The 11,578-nt window shown below is 47.9% G+C and overlaps 1 protein-coding gene across 5 annotated transcripts; it reads right to left on the reverse strand.

Moving 5' to 3' along the window:
- Positions 1-295: 295 nt before the first annotated feature.
- On the reverse strand, positions 296-11,509 carry WFDC3 (WAP four-disulfide core domain 3). Of its 5 annotated transcripts, none has more exons than XM_074347345.1 (7): positions 11,370-11,509; positions 9,489-9,715; positions 8,889-9,020; positions 8,091-8,237; positions 1,875-2,054; positions 1,136-1,321; positions 296-531 (listed from the first exon to the last, which is right to left on the reverse strand). In XM_074347345.1, the coding sequence occupies exons 2-7, from the start codon at positions 9,565-9,567 to the stop codon at positions 506-508; spliced, it is 750 nt and encodes a 249-aa protein (XP_074203446.1). In that variant the 5' UTR covers positions 9,568-9,715; positions 11,370-11,509; the 3' UTR covers positions 296-505. The 5 variants fall into 5 exon arrangements, with proteins under 5 accessions (XP_074203446.1, XP_074203447.1, XP_045375288.1 ...); XM_074347346.1 differs by having other exon boundaries at positions 1,875-2,006; positions 10,982-11,423; XM_045519332.2 differs by having other exon boundaries at positions 10,982-11,423.
- Positions 11,510-11,578: the final 69 nt, after the last annotated feature.

Below are 11,578 nucleotides of genomic sequence, written 5' to 3' on the forward strand. Positions count from 1 at the left end.
AAAAAAAAAAACTAGCCCAGTTCCATCCCCAGCCCACATTCTCCAACAAAAGAAAGGTCAGCAGGTCTCAAAAGAGGCCTGACTATCCCACTCCTGGAGCCTGAACTAGACATCTGTGGCAAGTCACCCTGGGCTTCCACCCATCTCCTCTCTGGCCACACCCAACCAGCCCATTTTCGATGTTCTCAGGTCCCCTCTCCTTCCTAAAGAAGTCAGTCCCATAATCCCACAGCCATGGTCAGAACCCCATACTCTCTTTCCTCGTCTTAGCCCTCCAACAGCACAGACCAGGGGGTCAGCACCAGCCTTTATTAGGGAAAAGAAGCACCACATCCCCACTGCCCAAGCCCAGGGCTGTGTTTCCCATGCTCGGGGCAGCGGCAGGAACAGAAGCAGAGCAGAGAGGGCAGTGAAAGCCCCTGGGAGGGTCACAAGCCCCAGGACAGCATCCTCTCCTGGCTGGCTGGACAAGCTCCCTGGAGTCACCAAAGAAGCTCAGGACATATCAGGACAGCGAGGGCCCTGGGATCTCTGCAAGAAGAAGAAACATCAAGTCACGTTGTGCCCTCCTGGCTCCAGCTCCCCAACATGGTTTTTTTTCCCTTCCACCCTGGAGAAGTTTGCCATATATTTATTGATCTCATGGCCTTAAATGGCTCCCTGCTTCTTAGATAATCCAGTCCAAACTGGCATGGAAGATTCTTATCATTCAGTTATGAACCTTCTATTTCCTGTTATAAAAACAGCCTGTCTGTTCCCTTACCCACTCTCACACCACCCCCATCCCAGCTCCCCAAGCAGGTCACACACCTTCCACTCTCTGTGCCTTTGCTACAGCCACCAGACCATCTGCCCAGCAGGTTCTCTCTGCTCTCCTCCCTTTGTCACATCCTGCCTAGTCTTTAGGGTCCAGGTCAAATCCTGCTTCTAGCAGAAGGATCTTCCCAAGAAGCTACACCTACTCCGAAAGCCCGGACTGTCTATACAAGGATTCTGATCTGTGACATCTGATCTTTCTTCTCTCCAGGGCACAGACTTTGCCTTGACCTTCCGGAGTCCCCACCCAGCACCTAAGCCAGGGCTTTGTACACAGCAGTTAAGTCCATTGTTACAGGTAACGATGGACTGTGCTCACCTAATTCAGAATCAGACTGGATGGTCCAGTTGGGGTTCAGGGCCAGTTGGGGTGGCAGGACTGGCGGGACACAGAAGCGGCCACAGCCTGACTTGCAGCACTTCTCCCCAGCTTGGCAGTTCTCATCCACCCTGCAGCTGACAATACACAGGCCCACCAAGATGTTTGGACAGTCGCCACCCCGCCCTGCAGGGTAAACAGGCACAGGTATAGAGACAGAACGGTCAGCTCCAATGACTCCAAGTTCCCATCTGGAACTTAGACAGGGAGGCTCCAGATGAATCCACCCTTGACTTTAGATCTCAACCAAAGATCTGGCTGGAAAACCTTGAAACTGGAAGATTTAAGCACCTGTAGGACCCCAAGAGGACATGTGGGCTAACGGTTTCCAAACTCCACAGGGAGTTCCCTAGAGATACCTAGGAGTTTGATACCTCTGTGAGTTTGGGGATGGGACTGGGTGGGGTGAAGAAGGAGCAAGTCTCCCAGAGCACCACCCTCTCCCCATATGCTTGGGTTTCCTGCTACCCCACACAGCTTTCCCCTAGTTCTTTTAATGCCAACACAGGGCCCCTTGGCCCTAGGAAGAGGTTTGCTTTGGATTAGGGGGCTGGGAGGGCAGGAAGAGTGAGAACTCTGATTCCTCCCAGGAAGAGAAGGCCACAGATGGCTCCCTCCCATACCAACTCTGGGACCCAAGGAGCACTCAAGGATGCCCTCCCCAAACAGCTTGACATACCTCCCTCAATGTCACCACGGCAGGCGTGGCCACAGCCAGTGCTGCAGCATTTATGCCCCTGGGGACAGGACACGTCTCCATCACACAGCTCTTCACACGGAAGTGGGTCGGCAGGACATTCACCTTCAAACTCTGCCACAGAATCAGAGCACTGGGGCCCAGAGGTGCTCAAGCCCAGTGCTTCCAGTTATTTCTATTGGGACTCCAAGTACAAAATACATTTCCCATTGCTTCCCATGTGTATTTAATATACACTTAGGTTTAAAATGTACATATTTATGTACATATGTATATGCAGTGCTGATACTTTATATTCTATTTTTTTCTTTTTTTAATGCTGGCCATAATTTTATTTATTTTACTAAATAGATTGCCAGACTCACAGTTTAAAAAGTACCTTTGAGATCCAATCCATTGCAGCAAACATACCAGTTGCCACCCCCACATTCATCCTCCCTCCTTGCTTACTGTAGTGGACATCAACACTGGTGGCTGCTGTAATTCACGCCCTGGAGTAGCCCCTGCCCATACTGTCTCTGGGCTTGACTGTGTGACTTGTCTTGACCAACAGGATATCAGCAAGTGTGATGCAAGCAGAGGCTTGATCAACACTTGCTTACCAGGGCTTGTCCTCTTAGAACACTCCCTCTTGGAAACCAGCCGCCATGCTGGAAAGCAGCTTGGGCTGGGCTGCGGAATGATGAGACGCCCCCTGGAGAGAGAACCTGGAGGAGGAGAGGCCATCCTGGACATCCCAGCTACAGTGGAGCTCGCCACTGAGCTCCCAGCAGCAGGAGGGACCTCAGCTGTGCCACTGGGTATAATAACTGCCTGGCTAAGCCTAGCCAACCCACACACTGTGAGAAAGAATGAACTGTTGTTCTGTCAAGCCACTAAGTTTTGGAATGGTTCGTTATGTGGCAAAAAGATAACTGAAACACTTGTTAACAGAACCTCAGGCTTGTTCTGAGAGGCAATGAGCTCAGCTTGCTAAAGTGACTTGTGTCCCTCATATTCCTTATAACTAGGGGTGACCACAAACTAGGACATAAATTGGGGAAACTTAAGCATTGTTGAGTCAGGGAATACACCTGCCAAACTGCCCCCTTGCTTCTTTCTTCTTCCAATCCCAAGACAGACATATCAGAGGGAATCAGAACAGCCTTCTTTCAAGCAGGAGGCAACTAGTATGAGGACAAAGTCAAGAACTGCAAAGCAGAAAGAAAAATAGCCTCACTGCGGAGCCACCACACCAGCCCCGGTGCCTCCATCAGGACTTCTTCTTATGTGAGAAAGAAGAACCCCTGTTCAGTTCACTTTCTGTTGCAGGTAGCTGAACACATTCTTGATGTGCCCCTTGTGGCCACCACGAAGATAACGAAACTCAGAGAAGAAAAAGGGTTGGCCCAGAACTGCTGAGTGAGTCAGCAGCGAAGCCGGACAAAATTTAACCTCTCGGTTTGCAATGAAGCACTGTTTCTACTACACCATCCTTAAAACACGTGGGCGACAGGCCAGGTCCGAGGGAGCAGGCACATCCAAGAAGTCATAACCAAACCAACCCAGTCACCGTGACTCATTCCTCAGTGTTTATGTCAAATTTTTTAAATGGAAGGGGTAATGACAGGCAATTAAAGGCTTTGTAGAAAACCAAAGAGGGACTGGCCCAGTGCCTCTGAGAAGGAACATCCAATTGTACACAGCTGGCTCCGGGCAGTCTGCCGTGATGGAAAAAACAAGTATTGGACTCCAAGGAGAACACACACAGCTAAACAATCAAGGTACAATAACCTGGGGGGAGGGTATAGCTCGAGTGATAGAGCACATGCTTAGCATGCACGAGGTCCTGGGTTCAAGCCCCAGTACCTCCACTAAAAATAATTGCCTAATTACCTCCTCCCCCAAAATAAAAAAAAATTAAAATATAATAATAAGTAAATAAAATATTTTTTTAAAAAAAAGGTACAATAACCTGGCATCCTAGGACTTCCCTGAACAGCCCCTACTACAAATATTTTATGCCCTCATCTAAACTATGTGTCTTGATTTTGTTTTTTTAATTCAGAAAATATGGTCCCTGTAACCACCAGATGTACCACCCGGCACCTCCCCACCTGCTTGACAAACACTCAAATCCATCTAACAAAGAACAAAGCCTTTCATTCCACCGTTGAGAAAGCTGGGCATTAAAAACAAAAACTCTCCGGTAGGGGGAAAATAACCAGCCACATAAACCTCTCATGAAGTTATACCTTGCACCCTAAAAGTGGAGGCCTAGAGTACCACACTTCCCAAATTCCACCATTTTGCTGGGTCTGACTCTGACATAAGCAATGCCAGGAGCACTCTGCTACCTTTGCCCCCAGGACCAGGCATAGAGACCAAAGGCCGAGCTTCCTTGAGGTCCCCAGGGTTCTGTCAAGTATCAGAAGCAATGATGGGACCCTTGGAGGAGAGGCTGATGCCCTGAGGGTCACAGCACATCTCCTCTGACCAGTGCCCAGGAGGGCCACACAGTCTGACACCCTGTCTGATGCTTGAACCCCTGCCAAACCATCCCCAATCCTCAGCCTGAACATCTGGAATTGATGTCGCCTCACTACCTCCAAGCCAGACTACGCCATCCTTACCCTTAAGCTAAACAGCCTTATGTGTAAGGAAGTCCTTCTTTATACTCAACTGAAATCTGCTTCTATCCATTGGTCCTTTTCCTATCCCCAGAGCCCTTGTAAATATGTGGCCCGAGTCATCCCTTTAGGCAGGATCCTCTGCCTTTCACTGTCTTGGCTTTGCCAGGCTAGGTAAGCTCAGTTCCTCATATCACATGGCTTCCAGTCATCTCAGTTATCTCAGCAGGAATCAGGATGAGAAATAGGAATAAAGGCCAGAACGGAGATGGTCATCCTTAGCCTCCAGACATGCGCCCATCCCAAGACCCCGAGCTACCACGAAAAAAGTGGAATAAAAAACCCGAAGCCTAGGAAATACTCACATAGAGTCTTCACTGTTTCCCCAGCTCAACTCTCCACTATATCTGAGGGGAAGACACCAGCTGCTGGCAGAAGAGTGAAATTTCAAACCTCTTACACCACGAAGGGCCCTCTGAGCCCTGAAGCGGGCCCTCATCAGACACCAAGTCTGCGGCACCCTGAGCTTGGACATCCCAGCCTCCAGAACTGGGAGAAATGAGTTTCTGCGGTTTAGAAGCCAACCAAGCCTAGTATTCTATATCGCAGCCCAAGTGGACAGATACTGCATTATCACTCTACAAGATAAACATCCTTATTTCCATTTTAGGGATGACAAAAATGAGCTTCAGAGAAAGGAAAGGGCCTGCCCAAGGCCACATAGCAAGCCAGCAGAGGAGCCGGGATTCAGTCCCCAACTCGGACCAGAACTGCCTCAGGGGAGCAGGTCCCAGTGTCTGCTCTGTGCCCTTGAGAAACCTGACCAAACAGACCAGCACAGGTGATGGCAAACCTCTGGCAAATCAGAGCTTCAGGAAAGCAGAAATTGCTCATAGCCCGGGAAGGAGAGCTTCCTCTGCAGAAGGTGGAGCGGCCAGTCCCATGGGGTAAGTGGCCCAGCCTTCCTCTAGGACTGGAACTGCAGAAAAGTGGTTAACTCATAGCACAGCAGCCAATATCACTTCCCACCAGACTAGGGACCCTACTCAGCCAGTGGGCTCTGGGAGACATGCAGGGAGATCACTTTTCCAGCCTGCCTAGCTCCAAGGAAAGGGGAAGCCCCATCTGGGCTGGCCAGGGCCCAGAGCAGCTCACAAAGGTGCCGTGCCTGGCTGCCAGCCTCACCCTCAGCCCCTGCAATTCAGCCACTGCCTTCAAACACTGGGAAGATTGTACCAGGCCCTACAAGCTGACAGTGAGTGACCCGCGTGAGACAGATTCCCAGGCTCTGGTTCCAAAGTGGGGCCTCAAGAGTCCTGGCACCGACTACAATCCTCTATTCTCTTCTATGGGCAGGCTGCCCAAGGGAGCTGCATAGGCCAGGCACAGACAGCCTCACTGGGTACAGGGAAGGGGCCGGCTACCTGGGCAGGTTTGGCTGGAAGGAGAAGGTTATCATGTGCTGTGGAGTTTCAGGATCTCAGAGAGGAAGTGACCAGGGGAGGAAGAAACAATCTTGGTCCTCGATAAAAAAGGGGGCTGGTTAGAAACTGTACTCCTGACGAAGCCCACCCTAGGAGGCCAGGGGAGAGGAGCAAATGTACTCTCAGGGCCGAACACTGTACCTACTTAGAGTCATTACAGCAGCCTCCAAGGTTTATTCTTTCTACTTTGCAGACAAAGTAACTGAGGCTCAGAGAAGCGGAAGAAACTTGACCAGGGACCCACAGGCCAGTAACTGGTGAGCCTCAGGCCTGAACCCAGGTCTCTGACAATCAAACCTAGGGCTCTCCCCCTGTAACATGTAGCCACGTGCACTCAGATGAGAGAATGGTTCCACTTCCTTTAGGAAATGGAATGGAAGAAATAATGTAAGTCCCCATTTAATTATTTACAAAACAGACTCACAGACGTAGAAAATAAACTTACAGTTACCAGGGGCAAAGGGGGTGGAAAGGGATAAATTGGAGGTTTGAGATTTGCAGATACTAACTACTGTATATAAAATAGATAAACAACAAGTTTCTACTGTACAGGGAACTATATTTAATATTTTATAGTAACCTATAATGAAAAAGAATATGAAAAGGAATATAGACATGTGTATGACTGAAACATTATGCTGTACACCAGAAAATGACACATTGTAAACTGACTATATTTCAGTTAAAAATAAACAAACAAAAAAAAAGAAAAACAGATCCCATTTAAGATAACAAAGAAAAAACTAAAATAACCCAGGTATTAACTTATCAAGAAATAATTTAATAGTATAAAACACCCTGAAATACACCAAATACCCTTGAACAATGGGAAGATATAAAGGTTCCACACGTTAAAAATGTCAGTTCTCCCTAACTTAATTTATACATGCTCCAATAAAAGTAACCTCAGTATTGGAGGGGTAGGCACACAACATGATACTAAAATATATTTGGAAACACAAACAAGCAAAAGTAGCCATGAAAATTCTGAAACAAAAGAAAAATGAGAATACCTTTGGGGGCCTCTCACAGGGACGAGGGAGGAGGCAAGGAATCAAGCACAAAGTTCCGCCATTTCTACCTCCGAATCCTCAACTGCGCCACGTTTTCTCCCTCCCTATCACCACCTCCCTAGTCTAACTGGACTCCTGCCTCGCCTGGACTCATTCTCTGCCTCGCCTGGACTCATTCTCTTCCTCCCTATCTCTACTCTAACCATACTGGCTTTCTTGCTGTTTCCCAAACGTGGCAAAACTTCTCATCTTCAGCCTTTTGCATTTGCTTCCCCCTTTTCCTGGAATGTTCACCACACCTTTTGCCTGGCTGACCTCAACCCCAGGTTGCAGGGTAAATGTCACTACCTCAGACAGGCCTTCCGTGACCACCCAAATCTAAAGCGAGTCCCCCGTTATCCTATCTCTCAGCATCCTTTAATTCTTGCTTGTGTCCCTATCATATTTGAAATTACATATTTATCTGCATGCTTATTGGTTAAACCTCTTTCTCTCCCACTAGACTGGAGCTCCATGAAGATCAGGATGGGATCCACTTTGTTCACTGCAATATACCCAGAGTCCATCGCTGAATTTGGCAGAGTCAACATTCAGTAAGTATTTGTTGAAGAAAGTATATATAAATGGAGAATTTGGTCATGGGGACCTTGTAAGAGGGAGAAGAAATCTCTTTCAAATACCTCTCTACCAGAACCAGAATAAAATAGGACACATTTCCAACAGAAGATGGCTGTCCTATGTGTGGACCGAGGGAACACAGTCTCAGAAGCAGATGAGTAGGAAGAATCTATTTTGCTATCTCTTTGCAGACCCTCGAGCTAAGATCAGAATAGAGAACACTGAAACAGATGATGGGAACTGGGAATTATCCAACAGCTCTCAAATTGCCAGCCTAGACCATAGATCACAAATCATTACAGCTTGGGTACCCCTTTTATACCTTTTTTTTTTAAGAAAAGTTTTCAGAATATGGCAGTCACTTAATTATTGTTTTTCGAAGTAAAGTAAGACCAACAGTAAGATGGTGTGTGCATCAGTGAGAAAGAAACAAGCAGGGCAAACAGAGCGTGGGGCATGGGGGGAGGTTCTTACCCAGCTTCTGTTTAGGGATTGGGATGATGCAGCTCCTGCTGCAGCCAAATGTACAGCATTTCTTTACACCTGGACACATCTCATCAGTGACGCACCTTTTAACACAGGATTGTTTCTGAGCAACCCTGGGACAGTCTCCTTTCCTCCCTGCAGCAAAAAGGGAAACAGCCACAAAAAAAAGAGGTAAGGGTGCCTGGTGACACTCATAGGCCTGGCAAAGGGGAAAAATCGGAGGAAGGAAGCCCTAGGCTCCATTTAAGACTCTGGATCCTGGTTCTAAAGCCAAGAGACAACAACCACCACAATGGTAACAGCTCACACTTACAGCAATTCACGGGTGTTTCCCTTATACCGGGAACCTTTTGTTTGGTCCTCACAACAAACCTATGAGGTATAAACAATGATCCTCATTTTAAAAGCATAACACTTAAAAAGAGCCACTTGAGGATGATTTCAGGCTCAAAAAGGTCTATCTGGCTCTAAGATCTACTCTTCTCATCACTCCCTGAAATGGGCTTCCCTTTACAACTTTGCCCTCCAGCCTTTCACAGTAACCCTGAGTTCAGAAGTAAAAGACACAGATAATCAATGGTGAGTCCTTTCCTGCTAGAAGGCAAAGAACTGAGGACACAACACAGAGTGATTAAGGGAGCAGAGACCCCCAAAGGGGAAAGAAGAGGTGCTCTAGGTGAGCTATTTCAGGAGCCAACCCAGGAGACGGGAAGCTCACTGTGTGTAGCTAATCTAGAGGCCAGATCAGAAGGCACACTTGGATTTTGCCCACTCAAGCCAACGTACCCTCAGGGATGCCTCCTTGGCAGAGCCGACCACAGCCTGTGCTACAGCACTTCTGCCCGGCCGGACAGGATTCATCCCCCTGGCACAGCTCTTTGCACGGGTTCTTATCTGGAGGGCATTCTCCTTCTTTCACTGCAAGAGATATCATGAAAGGTTAGGGTAACTGGCAAGGCTTCAAGAGATGGGGAATGGAAGTCAAATGCACTTTGACTCCAACATTCCTATCTATAATATCTCTGCAACCACTTTCCCCTCCTCCCACACAACTCCTAACAGGCACCCAGCACCATTAAAGGACCAACCATTCTGCAGATACAGGCAGAAAGGATGGGGTGATCCTGTTCTCACCCACAGTGAGAGCCCTAGGGAAAAACCAGAACCTCTAGTAAGCCAGAGTGGAAGTCCTGTCTCCTTATCCAGAGAAGATAAAGAAAGCCAGGAAGACCTATCCTGACTGCCCCGAGAATCTATGCATCCAGTTCTGTCCTACAGAGAACATCTCCCTACACGAAGACCCTCACTCTGGGAGGAGGCAAGGAATGACTTCTGCTCAAGTCATTTTCTGTCACTGTTAGCCAGGGGTCCCAAATGATAGCTCACCATGCTCTCCTGCTGCCACCCAGAATGCCAGGGACCCAAGAGCAAGAAGTGCCTTCAGGAGGAAGAGGCAGCTCAGCATGATGATGATGCTGAGAGTTGAGACGAGAATTCAGTTCAGGTCAGACATGTACATCTTGCCCAGAGTATCAAGCAAGGGAATGGAAAGGCTAAGACTCAATCCAGCCTCAAAGTCTTCCCTTTCGCAATAGTCCCAAGGGTGGCTTCTTCTGACAAGAAGAAAAGTGATTGGTTGCTGGTGTGTGGGAAAATTCCTGGCACTACCAAGAGACACATGTGGTGGAAATGATCAGACTCTGTAAAATACACAACACCCCTGGACAAGGATAAGGAATCTAGTGGGAGGCTGGGAAATGGGGGGATAGGCATCAGATAAAGGATCAAAGAGAGCCCTAAAGGGATTTGTAAGGACACAGGTACAGCTAAAACGACAGAGGGAAGGACTAGAGACATGACTAAAGAAAACAGCCAAAGATAATAAAACGCACTGTGGCCCCTGTCCATCCTAGCAACCTAGAAGAGAGAGGATGGAACAGACTACTTAAAAACTATCCAAAAACTACAGAAAGGCAGTATTTGAGTTTGCTCAGAACTAATACGAATGTACCAAAAACCTACACCTTGGTTCCTCTAGCCCACACAGGTCATTCTTGGACTGTATGAAGGCTAGTTGACAAAACCCAAAAGAATAGTGGCTATGACTCAAGTAGTAATGTAGACCATATGTACTCCCTTTCTTTATCGCTTCCTCCTACATTTCTTTTAATTTTTCTTTATCTGTCCTGCATATGACTTCGGTCAGCCATGATACCAAATAGTGTCCACTGGCATTGCTTTGCCTAATGAGGTTAGAGGGCAGGGGACATTCAAGACTCAAGGTAAAAACCTCCTTAACAGGGCCAAAGAGTTTGGTCCCAGGAAGTTGTCTTATTGTTTTAAGGCTGATATTGGAGCACAGAGATAATTAACATTTCTTGATGACCTAATATGTGCTTTATGTACATTATTTATTTTATTCTGCATAATAATTTTGCAGAAGTAAGAAAACTGGTTCAGAAGGGAAAGTGCCTAGGTCTTTAAGCTAGTAAGTAGTGGCTGTTGGAATTTAATAATAGTAAATGAGGCATAGCACTGTTTGGAGGTTTACTCGTGCCGCAGTTCTAAGTACTTTACATGAATTAACTCACTTAATCCTCACTGCACCCTATGAGTTAGGTACTATTATCCCCATTCCATTGATAGGGAAACTGAGGCACAGAAGGAAAAGTGGATCACACAGCTAATGAGTGGTAGAACAAAGATAGGCAGCCCAATCCGATAGTCAACGGTCTTAATCACCATATCACATTGGATTTGAACTCAACTTTCTAACTGCAAAATTCATGCACTTTCTACTACTCCCAATTGTGACCTGATAAGAGTAGCTTTCTCTACCATCAATAAGTCGGATCCAATTCTATTCACGGACATCTTACCTCTAACGCAGAGCTAAAGGGGTTCTGGGGAACTCCACAGCTGTTAAACCCCTGCATTCTCAGCCCATCCCAGAATCACCCGTCTGGGGAATGAAACTCAGCTCCCTGAGGATTGAGGGGGTACATGGTCCAAGTTTCAACCTTCATTCTAATGCCTTCAGACGCCAAGAGGCAACTGCTGGGGTCAAGGCCTGGAGAGACCGGTGGGTGAGTGTTTGGGATGGCATGGGCCAGACCTCCTCTTGTTGGGTTTCCGGGTCCCCGCGTTAGGCCCATCCAATTCCGGGGGCTGAGTGCCAGGCATATTAAAATCTCGTTTTCAAAGACTAATGCAGGCGCCACGGTACGAAACGCTGCCCTCCATTCCCCAACCCCAGCCGGTGGAAACCTGCTCTCCGCCTCCTGCCCCGCGCTTCTCCACGGGCAGCCGGGCCAGAGAACAATCCTTGACTGAACACCCAACAGTCCACACCCGAGGCGCGGCCGCTCCCTGGAGACAGCCCGGCCACCTAGACACTCAAGGCTTTTAAGCGTCTGGGACAAGGCGAGGCGCGGCGGTTGGGTTCCCCAGGTAACCCAGCCGCTCGCCGCATCCCG

This window comes from Camelus bactrianus, chromosome 19 (genome assembly GCF_048773025.1).
Source record: "Camelus bactrianus isolate YW-2024 breed Bactrian camel chromosome 19, ASM4877302v1, whole genome shotgun sequence".
NCBI classification, from domain to species: Eukaryota; Metazoa; Chordata; class Mammalia; order Artiodactyla; family Camelidae; genus Camelus; species Camelus bactrianus.